We start from the raw sequence: 19,457 nt of genomic DNA, 5'->3' as shown, positions 1-19,457 counted from the left end.
AGCACAGAATTAGTGTGTGTACTTTCAAGGGATAGATCTCTAACTTTGATAGAGGGAGGCCAAGAATATTCTGGAAGGAACCAGGCAAGAATGAAAAAGGAGACTCAGATAAGAATGAGGGCCAGAGCAATAATACAGTGGATAGGATGCTTTCTTTGCATTTAGCCCACCAGGGTTTGACCCTTGCCACAACATATGGTCCCCAGGCAACGCCAGGAGTGACTCCAGAGTGCAGAGCCAGGAGTAAGCCCGGAGTACTGCCAGGTATGGTTTCCCATCCCCACAAAAAATAACCAACCAAAGAAAACATAAGTGTGCTAGGATTCAGGAGATATTTAATTAGCCCTAAGTTTGTGCACAGGTCATTTCTTCTACCCAGGTCTTAACTTTTTTATCTATGATATGGGAGGGGTATTACCATCACAGAGAGGTGTTAACAATTAAATTAGATTTTATATACAAATACTTGGTGAAGAGTAAATATAAAAGTAGGTTCTGGAGAGATGGCTCAAAGGGTTGAGGCAGTGCTGCCTTGCATGCTTGCGACCTGAGTTATATTCCTAGCATCTGTGGTCCCTCACACCCATGCACATCCAGTATAGCCCCAGTAGCCCTTAGTGTCAAGTGTCTCTAGCAGCGTCTCTTTTCTGAGCCTTTGAACTGAATTATCAGGCCATGTAACATCATGTTGATTTTCAGGTATTACTCGGGGGTAATACCTGAAAATTGCTTGGGTGCCCCCCCACAATACACACTTTTCAAAACAAAAACATTTATAAAAGTATAATTATTAATTTATATAGCATATATTTAAATTAAATATAAGCAAACTATATACAATATAAAGAACACTGTTACAAATAATTATTTTAGAATATAATGATTACTTTTCTCATTTCAGTTAGGATTTGGAATGAGCCCATGTGTCAGAGTTCAAGATGAATTTGGTTTGTTGTGCCAGATATATGTATGTAGGAATTGTCAAGATAATCCTAGATAGAATATTTAATATGTGGTCAATGAGGTAGGAGAGATAAACTAACTTCAGGATTTGACTATGATTAACTACATTAATCATAGTTGGACTAAATTTATTCACCAATTACTCAACTACATTTTATATTCATTTTAATCTTTCGTGGTCAAGGATTACTTTAAATATTTTAAAACTATAAATTGTGTCCTTAGCAAAATGCTCACCGGTACATATGGGAACATTTCAATAACATTGGTGAACCACTCCTACAGCAGCTATCAATCTGTTTTCTGTATGAGTTTGGCTTTTTTGTTTACATATAAATGAGATTCATAGTATTTTTATTTTAATAGCCTCAATGAACAAAAATTCCAAAATTTAATTCCAGCCCTTCTTGAAGATGGGATTGGTGACCTCCCCCGACGTCCCCATACTTCCAGAAACCCTGGAAGACATGTCCATGCCCCATCACTGCCCTCTGTTTAAGTTCATCTACTGGTCTGTCAAATAGACTCATAAATAAATATCAGAAGATATAACCTAGCTGCAAAAATTTCTTGGACACCTGTTCCCAGCTGAGACCTCCAGGACACTTTTGGAGGCAGGTGGGCCAGCCTCCACCTACACAAAGCCCAAGCAGCCACTCCCGCACCCCAAACCCATGTCCATGCCTCCAGTTGGACTGTCCAGCTAAATATTCTGGATTTTCTATAGTGCACATCCACATTTGTGGCTGTGCAACATCTTAAAAATCTACAGTACTTACATCCCAGTAGTAGTACACCAGATTGGATGGGAATGGACTGCAGAAGCCAATCAATCTTGACTAATAAAAACAGTCACAGAGAAGGCTTAGCTTGCAACAAGTGCTTAAGGAATTAATGTCCTCATGGTGAGATACAACCATTTTCACAAATTTTCTTCTACAGAAATGATTTTGGTCATTTCATCAGCCATTTAGTGGTAACAAACAATATAAAATAAATTATTGTGGGCTTGCTACAGGGGCAGGTTTGAGGGGTGGTTGGGAAAATGAAGAAAATAGTAGAGGGAAGATGACAGTGGGGATGGTGTTGCAATATTGAATGCCTGTAACAAATCATCATAAACAACTTTGTAAACTGTGGTGTTTAAAGTGGGTAAAAAACCCCAAGAGTTTCATTTTAGACTTTCATCTTCCTTTGCTCACTCCTTGCTAATATTAATACTTCCTCACCCCCAAATTATAAAAGTGATATGCTTCATTGAAGAAAATTGAAAAACATAGAAGTATGCAATCCTAGTTACTTATAATCCCACTTTCCAATGCAAATCACTGATAGTACTTTGCTGCATTTCCTCCCATTTATTCTACTTTTTCCCATAATTTATACCCACACATTGAAAGGAAACAACTGGAATAGTGCTCAGTGTTTTAGGCTCAATTTTAATTTTTTCTATTTGGTTTTTGGCCTACACCCAGGTGTGCTCAGGGCTTACTCCTGGCTCTGCACTCAGGGATCAGCCCTGATGGGTACAGCTGACTGTAGAGGGCCCAGCGGATTGAACGTGGTTTGACCCTAAGCAAGGCAAGTGCCCTACCTGCTGCACTATCGCTCTGGCCTCAGTATGCACTACTTTCTAGTTAATGTTTCATCATCAGCAATCTTCATATTCTTATGTATTATTAAAATATTAATATTAATATGATACATAACTAGATGATATATATCCTTCCTTCTATTTTTGGAAATTACAGTTTTGTTTTACATTTTTCTTATATAATAATTTTTTAAACACGCAAATGGATATTTTCTTAATATGTAATCCTATAAGTGAACTAATTGGATAAAATTATAAGAACACATTAAAAACTCCTAATGTAACTTGAGATAGTACTTTATAGGACATGATGACATTTCAAATTTATGCTCCCATTAGCTAACTAGTATTTATTGGGAGAGTCCATTTCATTTCATCCTTATCAGCAATGACTATTATCACTGTTATCAAATATTTCTGAATATGATAATGGGAAAATTCTATGTTACTGTGTTTAAACGTGTGTTTAAACATATGATTACTAGTGAGGTTTAATTCTTTTAAATGTCTGTTGGTCACATGCATGTCTTATATGAATTATCTACTCATGATACAACTATTTTTCTATTGACTGTGGTGCTTTGCTTTTTAAAGCCTCTTTTGGCCCAGGTTTGATCTACTCCATGGTTCCTTGAGAATTATTTCCAGGAGTGTTTCATGAGTACATATTTGGGAGTAGCCTCTAAGATCCACTGGATAAGGCCCCCAAGCCAATATAAATGATTAAATAATGAAATGAAAATGATCACAACCAAAGATACCTCTTTTGGTTTCAGATTCTTCTTGAGGGAGGTGGGGTTAATTATACTTGCCCTAAATTTTTGAGCTTTTGAGAAAAAATAAAGACAACCAAAAGACCTATTAAATATTCTACGCCATGAATTATACCCAGAAGGCTAGCGATACTCAAATTATTGGTGTGCATTGAGGGAGGGAGGGAAGAGCTGCTGGTCTCAGGGCAAGGTTTAATTCAGGAAACAGCCATAGATTGGGAATCATGACTCTTTAAGCCATCTTGAAACCAATGTGTGAAGTGTTTTAGTGCATAAATAAATATGCAAAAACTTGCTGTTATCACCTAAAAGGAGATAAAGAAAAACATACTTTGCTTTTTTTATCCAGAGGGCTTGGAAAACTATATGATACCAGGTGTTCTTTCTTCAACTATCTTTCCTGTGGTTTTATAGGCACATATCTCCAACTGTAATACTGTTCATTTACAATCGCTGTAAAATATCCATGTACTCCCAGAGAAGGTTGTAACTGTTACAATTTATGCTATAATGATAGTTAAAGAGCCAAAGTAACAAGTGATTTCCAGTTCAACTGAAATTGTAGTTTTATTTGTCTGATAGATTACGTTTACTACTCAAGAACACATTTCTTAATAAAGTCATTATCACTACATAAGCAGGGATCACTATTAAAGCAAGCGGAGAAAAACTCTGCCTAATGTTCTTTCTCTGCCTGTCAAGATTTCTACAACCATATTTCTGTTTTTTCTTATAGCACATTCTGATATTCCGATGCAGCTGAATCACTGATTTCAAAGTCAGGTTTCAAAAGTAATGTAAAATTAGGCTTATTGTGGAAAGGGGATAAAGGAATTGAACATGCCTCAGAGGTCCCTTGGGTCTCCTACGGAAATTATGTATGAGGAAGTTAGAAAGGAAAATGCATTTACAAGGGAGTACTCCCATTCTTTTTGAGTGTTATGTGCCTTTAGCTTCAATTGTTGGCATTGGGTGAACTGGATACCTCTGACTGCTGGCTTCATGAGCAAGGCCAGACCAATTCTACGTTCACAGAATCACTTGTTTGCCTGAATACAAAGGTAGTCTTTGACCTAAATGTGGGTAATCAATCCTTATTTTCACTCTTTCTTGAAATAATCTATTCTGATTGTCCTATAAAAGATAGGAGAAAATAAAAGTATTGAAATTTGGAGGTTAAACATGACTCTTTATTATGTAATGAACAAGACTTTTAAGTTTGTCAACTAATGGGCTGAACGTTGTGGTTAAAACAGCTGGACTTGGTAATATTTTAAAGAAGAGAAGAAGCATTTAAGATTTAATATATCCTTTGGTTTCCCTTACATTTTTTCTTCCAACATTTCAAAAGAGAAGTAAGCAGAAGGGCTTCCCTTTTGTTCATTGTTGGACCAGACCAGAAGATGGAAGAGTGTACTCATGGAACTAGCATCTTTGGGAAGACTCAAAGTGCCTATAAAAGGCAGGCACAGATAGACTTTCCCAGGGAAAGTGTGTTTTGCCTCCCCTCCAGAGCCCTTTCTTTCCTAGAAGTTTGTGTTTCAATTACTTTAAAGAAAGTTCTTTCAATCCTTTCAATTTAAGGCATTCAATTAGTAGGATAAAGATATTAGGTTGATCTATAGTCAACTGTTGATATTTCACTCTTTTTGGCTCTTAAAAGGGCAGCTTGCTATGGTTCCTCTGCTCATACGTGTGTGTGTGTGTGTGTGTGTGTGTGTGTGTGCGCGCGCGCTCTCACACACAATGTACTGGACTGTAAACTGCCATCACAGTGGTTGATTTTCTTTCCTCTACAAGGAAGAGAAGTCCGAGATTTCAAGGATACTACCTAGCATTTCCCCTCACAATGCAACTATATTACACATTTAATTTTTGCTGAAGAAGTCCGAAGGCGAATAAGTTAGCTGGGCCAAATTAGAACATCACAGTTTAGTAGATGCAACTGCATTTAATTTCCATGAAGTTTTGAGAATGAATAGAAAAATCATAGCTGATTTTAAATCAGTACATGAAACTGCTCTCTCACTGGTTTTAATTACTACCTGATTTTTAGAAATCAATTAACACCATTCTAAAAATTATTTTTTTATTGTCACCAGACTAACAATTAAATTCTACTAACGCTTGTTGTTTTAATTTATAAACTTTTACAAAAATTAACAGAACGTGTACATAGTGTTTGAATCTATCTGTACTACTGTATTTGGTATTTTCTTTTAACTACTCTTTCTTTTTTAATTTCCAAGATGCTTTCTTTGTATTTCTGTTAACCGCTGTTCTATCTCTCTGGCCTATTTTATTCAAAATCTTAACTTGTTCTTTGTTCCTGACTTCATTCATGTAACTTAACTTGGCTACTTCTTCCACTATTCAATTCATCCTTGTTTACTTTCCTGCTGGTGAATTCACTGGTGTAACAATGCAACCAGCATTTTAGTTTTTTCAAAACTCAAATTATTAATGTTTCTATACATGTGAAATAATACCTTCTTTTTAGTTACTGTAGCAGAACTGAGCCCAGATGAATTAATAGAGTGTTTTAAAAATAAAAGTTTTGCCACCTGACCCAAGTATCAACAACTTTGTATATCACAGTGTTTTAATTAAAAACAAATTAAAAAATAAAACTGCAACTATAAAAAATAAAATAGAAGTTCTGTAGCATGATTCAAGAAAATGAACATATTTATAATATTCTTTCTTTGGGGGAAGCTACAACCCTGGAGGTGCTTGAAGGTTATTACTGGAGCAGTGCTCAAGCGCATTTGAGGCCTCAAATGTGCTAGAGAGGGTTCCATAGAATGCTTGATCGAAAATAGGACTCTTAAAAGAAAATATGTGCTCCAGCCCTTTGAGTCAAATCCTGGAGAGACAATAGTCATTTTGATAGTTTGAAGGCCTAAAAATCACTGATTTCAAAATAGTGTTCAATGGCCTTGACACTTAAAATTTCCTACGTCAGAATGACAAACCTTAGAAACTAATATGCTATTTCTTAGGATTGAGACCCCCATGTATATTTGAAAACTGATGAGTTTTATCCGTTCCTTATCTAAACTTTCACCCAACGAATCCATCTAGGGAATCTAGGGAGAAGGGAGTTAAATCAAATGGAGAAAATGGGAACTTCAACTCTGAGCAGCCTGCATCTGGTGTGTAAGAGAATGGAGGAAGATGCGCAATCTTTTTTTTTACTGCCTCCCCTATTCCTTGTCATTTATCACTCTGGGACTGAAAATGTCCCAGTGTAACCAGGCTTGTTTTCCCTTTCAGAGCTCCGGATTGCATATGAAAAGTCACATGCCGCACTTAAAAACCAATCTTTGAGTGAAGAGAAGAAAATCAATTGTGAGGAATTCAGATTAGTCTTTGTTTCATTTTGCTTGTAAACACATAATCATCTTACTTGGTTTTATGACTCGGGTTTGAAGTGCTAAGCGTCTGGCTTTTTTTTTATAAAGGAAGTTGCAGTTGTGGGTTTTGCTATAACCTCACATCTCAGTCTGCAAAATCTTATAAAGAGCTCTGGGATCCAATACTGGAATAAGTCTCGTGTAACGGCATTATTACCCATGAACACAGCAAGGTGCAATCTGGATTTAGTTCCTAAACCAGTTTGCTTTTGGTGAACGTCCAATTCTTTTACAACTGCCTCTATTATTATCTGCACTCTAATTTCCCTTTTGTCGAGGGAAATGTATTTATGGGGACAGAATGATGCAGCAGATGAGAAGATACATGGACTGGATGTAAAAGTACTTTGCAAGGAAGATGATTCAAATATAACTCAGACTGGGGGGAAATGGGGTTTTAAATAAACAAAATTTCAGGAGTTAATGTAATTTATTTCACTTAATGGAGCTGGTGCAGGATGGCCCAGAGGTAACGAATCTCTCACTTTTCTGGCTGAACAGCTATCAGGACTTTGTCTTCCTCATTTTGAAGGAGATCCTGACTTGGTATGAAAAAATATCACCTCTCATTTCAAAATACAACTCTTATTGTTTTATCTGTAAGAGACAATCTTCCTTTTCTCATATTTGTTTCCCAGGTAGACACACTTGGTAGCTTTTGGGGACATCCATCATTTTAACAACTGGCCCTTAAATGAACCTGTCACTTTGAACCTGAACAATTAATGTTTTGTGACCTACTGCCCAAGCACACTTCAAAATGATCACCACACCTTTGTGTAGTTTTCAAAGAGAAGCCCTATTTCCCACAGTACAGCAGGGTTTCAAGATCCTGTGGTTCTCTGAACCTGGCATTCTATCTTAAGAGCTCTGCCCTCACTCTGAAATGATGAGATTAAAAGATTCCTTCTGAGGTTCCATGGTATCCTTTATAAGTCTGCTTACAAATGGGTCACTGCATTTTGAGTTCAGGAAGAGAAAACGTTATAGCCTATGTGTCAGCAGCTTGCCCCTTGAAAAGCTAACTGAGGTGAAGGGGGCACTGTTTCTGAAATAATAGTCTGTAGGAAAATAGAATTTTCCTTATCAAAATTGAATTCATGTCTCTTTTGGGGGGAGTGCATGTATCCTATTAAATTGGCTCTGCCTAATCTGGGGAAACTACGGCAGTGGTCAAAGCAATATGTGTAAGGATGGGAAATCAGGTAAGAATGAACAAGTTACCCAGCCTCCCTCTTCCTCTTGCCTTTTCCACACTTTGTTTGGAGACTGGCCAGTTGTCCTGTACCACCCACACTTGCTAGCACATTAGAGTCGATTATTTGTCTCTTTTTGTCAGCATTGAAATGAGGAGTCAGACCCTGCCAAGGTGGCTCCCTGAGTGGGGCAATGATTTATAGATTAATTATTTTAAGGAACAAGGCAGCACAGCATGATGTAGTGGAAATAGTGCTGCATTAGGCGAAGACCTGCATTTTTAGTGCTTGCTCTGATCCTTAATAGCTGTTTGACTTTGGGCAAATCACTTAACCTCTCTGGGTTTTAGTCTCCTTATCTGTAAATTGGGAATAATGGCAATTGATGGTTGTGGTGATCGAATAAAATCCTGGCTATGAAAGCATTTTGTTAATGCTAAGGCACTACACATATGTAAAGGAGTATTACTGTTATTAGATTTCTAAGGACATGCACAATAACACCTGTTAGGCAGCGTGGGGCTCCACTGTCTAGTCCCAGGAACTTGGAAATAGCTCTGAAGCCACATAGTAGAGAAGGCTAGGAATTTGTTGCCTTCCTAAGCCTTTTCACAATTATGATCAATTTACCATAGGATGTGAAACACGTCAATTATGAATAGTATTTTTGAAATTACACTTTCCTTCTTAACCCTACAGATTCCCCAAATGTTTTATTACCATTATCTTCCCAACAGCAACAATAATTTGGGAAATGAGGTGAAAATTACAATCTATAATCTCTTTCCATTATCCATGCATGTTAGTGGAGAAAACAGGATGGGTTATCTTAGAGTGTAGAAAATCTAAGGGTGGCATAGTATATGACTTGGTTCATGTTTTATTGAGGTTATAAATTGGGGAAGGCATTAAGACATTATTCATTTGACACATTTTTTTCTGTGGTAAGTCCATGATATTGAGAAGTCACATGCAGATTATTCTATTTTAAAAAATAAGTAACTAGGGGTTAGAGTAAAAGTCAGCAGATAAGGTGTTTGTCTTGCACATAGCAAATGTGAGTTCAATACCTAGAACCCCATATACTCCACAAACACCTCCAGAAATAATCCCTGAGCACAGAGCCAGGAGTAATCACTGAGCACAGTCAGATGTGGCACAAAGAACAAAAATTTAATTTTCTTGTTTGATGTACTGTGATTTCCAATATTGTTAATCATGGTTTCTTGTGCACATATTCCAATAGTACACCCATAACCAGTATACCCACCTCTCTTCTCCAAAGATACCAATTCCCCTCCCTTTAGACATCTTCCATACAAACTCAGTTTTGGGGTTCAGTTTTTCCCTTGTGCTGCCTTTAGCCCTTTGTTGCTACCTTGCTTTGTATCTTTAATTTCCACACATGAGTTAAATCATTCTGCATCTATCATTTTTTTCTGACTGACTTCATTCAGTATGATATCCTCTAGTTCCATCCATGTTCTGGCAAATTGCATGATTTTGTTCTTTTGTAGAGCTGCAAGATTGCGCTTTCTTTTATCTAGTACAACATCTTCATTTCACAGATGAAGAAAACCAGTTCATCTAACTTTCCCACATGGAGTTTTATCTAGGAAATCCCATTTTTAAAAGCTTCCAGAACCCCTGATTGCAACGCACACAAAGAGTCTTGACTATTTAGACTGCTTTGGCTTCTCAGTCAAGTGGAATACCTGCTAACTTTTCTGTTAGAGAATGATCACCAGAGGCAAAACACACAAATTCACCTGTGCATGTGAATCTCTGCAGTGGTGGTTACAAAACCTGCCCACTGAAATCTGGACTGGAAAGTGAGCACCACTATGGAATATGGTGTTTTTTTCAAGTTTTAAGACTGTATTGACTGTTCCTTGATGGAATGGAATAGCTGTTTGGCCTTGCATTTCCACAGCTTAAATGTTGCCACTGTTGTATAGTAAGAAAGAAAATGCAAGCATTTAGGATTTACAGGCATGACAAGGCAAGGCTGGCCTCAATAGTGAGTGATTGCTTCCCTCAGGCGGCCAGTTGCTTTGGGACTGATATTGAATGTTACTATATTTGAAGAGTTGGTCACGTCATCCACATGTTCTTATATATTAACCTAACCAGTTAATGTTTAAGAATGGACTGGTGGAAAGAATGCCATGGGGAGGATTTGGGGAGAAGAAAGGCCGTTTTTAAGGGAGTACTAGCTGGTAAACTGTGGTGAACTGAATTTGGTAAGGACCTTAAAATTTGAAACTTTATTCTGGGCCTGTCTCTGAGAATGTCTAACCTAAATTCAATACCAGTCCTTTAGCCCTCTGGACCCTATAGCTTATATTCAGAACAATGATATCATTCAATGATCTTTGCCTTCATCTTTTTTGGAATGATGACATATGTCCTTCCAACTAAAGAATAAATTGCCCAAAAGCAGGAACCTGGGTCAATCTGGTGGACCTGCCTACCATCACCAAGGCAAGCTATGAGAGATCATGAAAGGCCTCCTGACTAAACACATTTCTTCATCCAGACATCCTTGGTGCCTGAAATTGCTACTATTAGAGCACTTTAGCTGGCTAATGACAAAGAAAGCTCCTATTAGAATGTTCATTTAAGGATACTGAACCATTATCAGCCATTAGCACCCTTTCTTGAATTAGTATATCATAGAATCTAGCCAGTCACATAAAAAGGCTTCAGAAAAAGAGGACTTCAGATTTGGGAGGCACTGCAGCTGTCAAAAAAGGAAAGCAAAGGTCATGCCTTACCCTCAGCCTCCTTTCAAAAGCTGAAATGTTGCCTTTGTTTTGCTCTTTCCGCTGTCTCCACTCTATTAAATTGGTGCTGTGTTCTCCAGGCAGGGAGATGTTGCATTTTCCGAGGGTGGGGTTCACTGCCCCCGCCAGAATGTGGGGCTCTGAGCTGAGGTTGATCTCCATGCCACTGGCGAAAGTGACACGAAGAGAGCCATCTGGACTCACCCGATAGGTACTTTGGGTATTTTCTGTAGACAGAAGAGCGAGAGGAATAAGAAGGTGGGGGAGAAAGCAATGTTCACGAATCAGTGGAGACACCTGTTTGGGAGACCAGTATGGGAAGGCATGAGCAGCTGGACTTAACTGCCTTCTGGACAAGACACCAACTCTGACAGGCGGACGGGATCTCTGCACATTTGGGTCTTGTTATTTTCACAGCTGGCATATCTTGCATCTTAGATAAAAGATTCCTGTCAGTTACTGAATGCTGTTTTTTTTTATTTAAAAAATTCCCTCACTAACTCCCTTTCTGACTTCTTGGATTGCATCCTCAACTTGCTATGCTAGAAGCTAGAATAAGGGTATGAAGTTCAACTTGGCATTGTTATAGCCTGGGGACACCAGCTCAGTTGCTATACCCTACAAACCCATAAGTAACCCAGACAAAGGTTGCCAATGATCCTTTTCCAGGAAAATCTGAATGTCAGGTAGTTCCATAACCCTACAACCTAAGAACAGAATGAATCCTTAATTATTAGGCATAGAGAAAACAGTTTCTTAGTGTTTACTTCCCCTACAGTTTCCAAGTCATTCCTTCTAAATGCTATTTACCTACTTACCTACCACCTTCCTATTTCCATTTTCTGTTCTTCTCTCCTCTTCCCTCTGTTCCCTCTTTCCTTATTTTCCTTATTTCCCCTTACTTTCTCCTTCAATAGCAAGAACTTTTAGGGAGGGCCTCCATAAAGTGCTGGTGATCAATCCCAATGCCTTGTGCATGCCAAGCATCCACTCCATTTCTTTGAGCTATATCCCCAGTGTAGAACAAGTTTTTAACTCTTTCCTTAAATTATTGCTCAGTATACATCATAATTGATCCATTTTATTCTCTCGTGTGAGCCAGAATAGTAGTCTCAGATGGGTCATAACTTTCCTTTCTTTAGTAGGATCCAATCAGAGCCTAAATGAATGTCACAAAAATCTGGGTATAGGGAGTGACTTAATGGAAGAATAAATACGGCAGAGATTTAGGTCCATGGCTTCAAAAGAGATGGTATGCAATGCTACTATGCAAACTTGTGAAAGGTGGGATTTGGTTCCAGCCTCCATAGCTGGAAATCAGGAGAACGATCCGTCTTATCAACCAAAAGCGAATTATATTTACTAATGGTGTGCAGAGACTTTTTAAATTTAAATGTTTTTCATTTTTATTTTTATTGAATCACTGTGAGATAAGCATGTCAAAATTGTTCATGATTGTGTTTCAGTCATACAATGCTCCACCATCCATCCCTCCACTAGTTTAATGTCCTAGCACCAGTGTCCCCAGTTTCCCTCTCACCCGCCAAGCCACCCCCACCCCAGCCTGCCTCTATGGAAGACGCCTTTCTTCTCTCTCACTCTCTATCTTTCATTTTAGGCATTATGGTTTGTGATATGGATGCTGAAAGGTCAGCATCTATATCCCTTTACTGTGTGCAGAGATGTGACAGTAGAAGCTGAGAGACTCTTGTGAAGCTGGAGATATGCCTACCTTGTTTTAAAATATATATAGTACTTGTTGCTGTCAAGTTGGTTGACATGAGGACATTTTCCCGGTTGGAAGTATCGAGCTCCACTTTCGTCAGCTTCTCCCGGTCACTGTGGAAGCTGCTAACCTCTCCGGTGGGAAATGTTGCATTGGTCAGATGCCCCTCGGAGTCATACCTGAGGAATATAACACATGCCAGTTTTGAAGCCTCTTGGCAGTGATAACAGGCCTTGGCAAAATAAAAATCACTTGCAGCAGCTAATACAGTTTAACTTTGAGCGATAACAAGTATTATTAACCTTGTTCAATAAGAAGAAAAAGGTCAGAGGGATGATTAATCAAATGAAGGTATTTTTTGCAGCTTCTGAATTCTTGATGACTTTCTTGAGCTGTGCTGTTTTACGGAAAAAATATATCTGGTAATGAATCACCAGGGTGGAAAACTGATTTATGAATCATGTCCCGCTGTGTGCAATGTTGCAGGGAGGCCTCCCTTTGTAAATTGGGTCGATCCCATTGCCTGCATTGGACATTAAATACCAGCAGAGGGTGCTGTCGGCAAAGAAAACAAGCACGAATCTCTCTCTCTCTCTCTCTCTCTCTCTCTCTCTCTCTCTCTCTCTCTCTCTCTCTCTCTCTCTCTCTCTCTCTCTCTTTATCTCTCTCTCTCTCCCCCGCCCTCCATCTCCACACCCTCCCTCCCGCCCCCCGCTTCACCCCCTGAAAGGCTGAAAAGGCCAATAAACCGACTTTGCATTGTGCTTGGAAAATTATATTTGCTGCTGTTTAAGTTGCCAAATTTGAAATGAATGAATCATTCTTCCAACAAAATGAACAAGCACAGAGGATAATGGAAACATGTTCATTAAAACATTCTGGAGCCCCCTGATTTCAATGTCACTTAATTTTTTTTTATCTTTTAGATAGTACACAATGTGTTGCAATTTGCCTATATGAGTGAGACACAAAAAATAATTACCTGGGGAAAAAGGCAATAACCTAGATCTAGAAATATAGTCTAGTGAGTTTACTTTTTTTAAAAAATCAAAATTGTTGGCAATCTCACTGTCCTCCAAATGGAAACTGCTTCCCTGAAGGCTTTTGATGCGGAGCTGTTCTTTTATTGCCAATAGAACCATGAAAAATAAACACTTCATTAAAAGTAAAGACATGCACTTGGAAACCCATTACTGTTTTCTTTTCAAGTTGCAAATTACAAAATATTTAAGCACTTTTATTTGCTTTTAAAATGCTAAACAATTATATTCTTTTTACCAAAAGTGAGCAGGATATAGCCAGGACACAATGGCAGAGTCTGGCTCTACTGCCTTGTTCTCTAACAGTTATGCAAAATGGCATAGTGATTCAGAGTGAAGCCACCGGGTTTTAACAAACTCAGTCTGGATAGTTGCTCAAATCTTTAAACCTAGATCAGCCTGTGGTAGGCCTGGGAAAAGAAGCTACACCATAGTAGAGAGAAAAGCGCTATACCTGAGGCTATACACAACGCCACCTCAGGTTTGGTTCTGTGTGTACGAGATAATTTGGGTATGCGCACACAAATTTATCAGCTGAAACAGTCATGTACACAAATACCAATGACCAAATCAGTGATATGGCACTGTAGATATGTCAAGCCTAGTTTAACTAGATATATACTTTGTTTAAGTGCATTGCAGTCAAAATGGTTTACAGGAAAACCTAATTATCAAGAAAAGGCAGAAGTGCCTCCAGTCAGTGGCAAAGCCCTTTTTTCTGCTCAGCTCCTTCGCCCATCAGCTGCTCTAGGGCTCTAGGGTGGCGAGAACCAGGCTTCTGATGAGAGAGAGGAATGGAAGAACCTGAATTCCCAGCACAGCTCAACCTTGTCTGTCTTGTTTTCTTCTGGGAGAAAAAAAAAACAATTTCTAGTCATGATTTTCCTAAGACACCTGCTCTTTTTATGTAGGGAGGAGTTTCCAGGCAGCAGACACCAGGAAGCTACTCCTTGCCTTCTTCACATGGGAGGTGGTGATTATAGACAGTTTCTCTCCATTTCACATCCATCACCAGCTACTTCATCTCAATGACTTCCTTCCCTGAATTCTAACAGGTTCCCTCAGGCTTAGCCAGTCCACAGCCACTTTCATTCCTCCTTCAGGAACTCTGACCATAAATGCAATACATGCAGATTTCCTGTGAGTTTTCCATAGGAAAATAAGAAAAGAAAGCAGCTTCCCCCTTTTCCAGGAGCCAACCTCTTGTTTTTAATTTTTGGTTTTTGGTTGCCACACCTGATGATATTCAGGGCTGACTCCTGGCTTTTTGCTCAGGGATCACTCGTGGCAGGCTCATGGCATCGTATGGGACACTGGGGACTGAACCTGGACCAACTGTATGAAAAGAAAACACCCTTATGTGCTACTCTCTTTCCAGCCCCATCCACATCTTGTTTTAGAGCAAGGTTTCATATAAAGGTGAGGACACTAGTTGTATTCATTCTACAGGGCAAGATGGCAAGATGAGATACCAACTGAATCCTTCCTTCATGAGAGAGGTCTAAGTCAAATATCCCAAAGAACATTAGCAGTGGCTGTGGATAAATCTGATTTTCTAAACTTGTTCCCAAACTATTCCCACCACCTTTAAACTCAGTTCCTGGTGATCTTTGTCTGATATCGTACTTAAAACATTAATTCTCAAGTGCATATTCTATTCCCATTACTACTCCTCATACTGACAGGAATACATGGGGGATCAAAGTAAAGTAGTCATGGACAAGACTGTAATTACCTCAATAGATTTAGCTAGAAGACTGCCGCCGGGTCCTTTTCTCGTAAGAGAAGCAATGGTATAGAGATCAGGTAGCATTTCCCGCAGTCCTGCCCATCTATTGGCTAACTACACACACATTTATATTGCCCGTCTTTGTAGCTGCTTAGGCATCCTTATTTGAAAATGCACATTTGACTTTAACTCTATCATTAACTATGCACTATAGTCCCCACACACTTAGTCATTCCAGTTCTACTAGTCACCATCAAAGGCATCACATTTTGTGACATCTGCAACACAGGGCCTCTTTGACCGCTCATTCATGTACATGGGTGGCCCTGTGTCAAAAGATATAGGTCTACCTCAATTCTTCAGGGTCATTTCCAAATAAGAGCAAAAAAACATGGGCTTACCAGGGGGCAACTCCCACAGCTTGAGAAATGTTTTTCAAAACTAGGTATGAAATAATGAGAGCTGAGCCTAAGACATAGTACAGGAGTAAGGCACTCACCTTGCACATGGCTGACATGGCAATGCATAGAGTCCACACAGCACTGCCAGGACATTTCTGAGCACAGAACCAGAACAGCCTCTGTGTATGACCTATCCACCCCCCAAAAAACCCAAAGACACAAAGAGAGCTTCTATTTCCTATGACTTGCTTGAGATTTCCCCCCACCTAATAAGAGGGGAATGTGTTTCCAGAATGAATGCCAAAGAAAGAAATCTAATGAAAATCTCTTAGGCTATCTATTTCCCTCTTGGGATTGAATTCTTTGGAAATAAAGTACAATTCAAAATTCTGCAACAGGTCTCCCGACGATAACACATGAGAGCATCACCCTCCTTTTCCAGGTGGGCTGTAACACTCACTTAACCAAGTCCACTCATTTTGTGTGTCAAAATGTGGTACCAGGCAATGACACTGTCTTTATTATCATCAGAAGTGAGTTTCATAGAAGGAGATTTGCTATCACAATATCCCTTCCTATTCTGATTTTACAGATTACTAATGGGTGCATGCCCATATACATGTCCCTAAGAAGCAAAGGAAATGGTTGTCAAGAAAATTGAAATTCATTCTTGTCTCTGGGGAGCATGTAGTTTAGTTGGGAAGATGATACTCAAAAATTAACAAGAATGTATTTATTTATCTTTGACATAAAAGGATAATAAAATAGTAAAATGAACAACCATGCCTTTAAAGAATTAGGATCAGAAAATAAATGTTTGAAAGAGAACTTATTTGGAATGTATGTGGAAGACCAGTATTGTTAGTAATTAAGAGCAAATAAGATAAAGGAAAATATATAAAGATATATCATAGAAGCTAGATAGGAGTAAGTTTGTGGTAAATTATCAGGATATTTTTGTTTTGTGGGCCACATCTAAAAGTACACAGGATTTACTACTGGCTATGCATTCAGGGATCACTGCTGGCAGGCTTTGGGGAAATATATGGGGTGCTTCTGATGAAACTAGGGTCAACCACATGCAAGTCAATTGCCTTATCTGCTGTACCTAATCTCCAGACCCTCAAATAGTAAACATTGACATAAGTTATTTGTAGTTTAATTGGCATTTCTATAGAGAAATAAGTTCCTATTGCACTAGAACTTTAGCAAGAACAACTATAAATTGAACCAAAACATCACCCTTCCCTCAAAAACCCAAAACTATCTGAATTCATTGAAGTTTAAGACATGCAAGTAGATTTTGGAAAGATGTCAGAATTTAGAAAAGAATGTGTTATAGGGCAGTTCTTCGAATTTTCAGCTTCTGACCTAAGAATAGACACACCAGTGCACAGATATACTAAAATGTCTATTGGAAAGCTTGACATCTTTTAGACCTTCAAAAATAAAAAGGAAATTTGAGAGAAATGGAACAGAAAATTCAAGGTAGAACATCAGTAATCAGATTATCTAAGAAGCAAGATGAGTATTAAAGAAATTACTTATTTAAAATGTATTTGGTCTGATATTTTCTCAAAATGGATAACCTACTGTGTCCCTTGACACTATAAGAATTAGCTGAAGTATGCAAAGTAAAAACTCAAAACTCCCCCATCTTTGATTTTAAGAAAATATTGATAACTACAGAAGAAAAAAAATGTATTACTTTTTTACTTCTTCTGGGGACATGTGCAAGGCAGTTTGAATAAGCCACATTCCTAGCCCTCATAATCAATGGTTTAAAAGGAAAGAGATCCTCTTTATTCTCTCATGCCTGAGACCTGAGCAGTCCAATTAGCATTCTTTCAGAAATTCTGGATTTCCCTTTCCCTACCAATGACTTTATTTGGCTTCCAATGATTCAACTCCAAGTCCATGATGCCCTGGCCTCTTTATTTGTCCTTCATTTAGTAAATGTCGTCTTTTGTTAGGTACTGGGGATGCAACACCAAATAAAATTGAAAACTGAAATTCTACAGGGGCAGACAAGATAGGGACACGAATCATTCCAGTTGCAAGATTATTGCCATGTACTTCTGTGAGCAAGGAGATGTAGCAGCTCAGGAGAAGCAGAAGTCATCTCTAGCTGGACTGAAAAGAACAGAAGGAAGGACAGAGGTGTAGGATAACATAGCCTCAGGTAGTTTAGATTTATTGGGTTACTCCCATTACAGTGCTCCTATTCCTCTTTGTTTATTTGTAGCTTCTTTCTTTGTGTTCTGTTGACTTGCAAATACTGTTTTTCTCTTCTCCTTGAGTCTTATGTATAGTTTATTCAGAGCAATGTCCTTTTTGCATGGACACAGGAAGACTTAGCAAATGCTATGCTTTTATAACCTGGGAGTCATTTGACTCTACATGATATTTTCCTCCTGGGCATCTGTTCTCTTGACCTAAGCCTCAGCTGCCCTTACTTCCTAGAACCCCCAAAAGCAGGGTCCCGACGAGGGACAAGACAAACCCAGGGCAAGAGGTGAGTTGTGTGCTACCCTGGCATCGAGATGGGCCTGGCCAAAGTGCCTAATGCTTAACTATAAGTTAAGAGCTTGATCATGGACAAATGTTGTCATGATCCAAACAGTGATAACTAGATTTGGACCCTGCTAGGGTGAGGAATGATTAATCTGGCGTGAGTGCTGTGGTCTGTGTCTGTGGCAAGATGTTGCCAGGAGAGCTGCCTTGCAAGCCTCAATGTATCTCTTGCTATGTCCATACAAAAATAACTAGTATTAAGATGTTAATAAGTGTTTGGACTAAGGAAAGGAAAAAAAAAACTTAAGAGTCAGGAAGGGCTTTGGAATGCCCTGGCCTCAAGAAGGGCTTTCTTATGTTGATTTTGCTACCTGGCTGGGTGTAGCCTAGAGGGCAAGGTGGGAGAGACAAGTAGGAGGAGAGACTAGAGAAGAGAGAGAGGCTGGAGTAGATCCAGAGAGAGGCCGGAGCTGGGAGTGCGGGAGATGAGAAAGGTGGAAGATTGAATAAATGGTAACTACTCAGCAACCATCTTGGTCCTCGTTCTTCCTTTGCCTGTTTTTGACCACCGGCTGTCCCGATCCAGCCCATACACAGCGGTTCCAGAGCACCGAACGCGGGAGGTGAGACAGAGCTGCCTGGAGATCCCGAGAGTGCACGCGCCCCTCGGCATGCCTTAGTTTTTTACACAGAGGGAAGTTATTCAATACTGAAAGGCAGAGAGAAATGCATTCCTTGAAAGGGTAGAAATCAGGGTAGGGAGAATGGCATTATGAAGACAGGCAATAATATGAGTAAAAGCACATAGGTGGTGAACGGGATGTCCATTGAGAAAACACAGCTGTTGAGGTACAAGGTTTCATCCAGAAGGGTTGTGGGAGATTAGACTGAAAAGGTATATAGGATCAAGATTGTGGGGGAACTGGAGAGAAGCCTATAGTTTGCATAGAGTAGAGTGGCATAGAAAACTTTTCTGCGGGAGAACATACTTCAAGCAGTTATTTGGTGACAATGAATCTTGGAAAAGTAACTAGAGGGCATGGAGATACTGTGGGGGTAAAAAGGGTTTATAGCTTCAGTTTATGTGATAGAAGGTGGCAGCTTCTTGCCTTGATTAAGCGTATGGTGATAGTCTATCTTTGGAATTAATTTACTTACTAGGTTAGGGACTCTCTGGTCCTTAGAGGGAGGGTACGATCTCATTCAACTCTGTATTTTTAGAGTCTGGCAAGTCATATTCTCCTTTAGTCTGTTTAATGTGTGAAATAGAATGTGCTACTGGAAGGGATGGGACAGACATGAGAGTTTATGTGGCTAGA

At 39.1% G+C, this 19,457-nt stretch overlaps 1 protein-coding gene across 1 annotated transcript in view; it reads right to left on the bottom strand.

Moving 5' to 3' along the window:
• TENM1 (teneurin transmembrane protein 1) overlaps positions 1-19,457 on the bottom strand; it is a 1,051,200-nt gene that overhangs the window by 18,034 nt on the left and 1,013,709 nt on the right. The window contains exons 28-29 of the mRNA XM_004606346.2: positions 12,461-12,633; positions 10,720-10,955 (exon numbers count right to left, since the gene is read on the bottom strand). Coding sequence (XP_004606403.2) covers positions 10,720-10,955; positions 12,461-12,633 — 409 coding nt within the window. The remainder of the gene's footprint in view (positions 1-10,719; positions 10,956-12,460; positions 12,634-19,457) is intronic.

This window comes from Sorex araneus, chromosome X (genome assembly GCF_027595985.1).
Source record: "Sorex araneus isolate mSorAra2 chromosome X, mSorAra2.pri, whole genome shotgun sequence".
NCBI lineage: Eukaryota > Metazoa > Chordata > Mammalia > Eulipotyphla > Soricidae > Sorex > Sorex araneus.
Note: the sequence above shows the minus strand (reverse complement) of the source record. Positions and strands in the feature narration are given on the sequence as shown.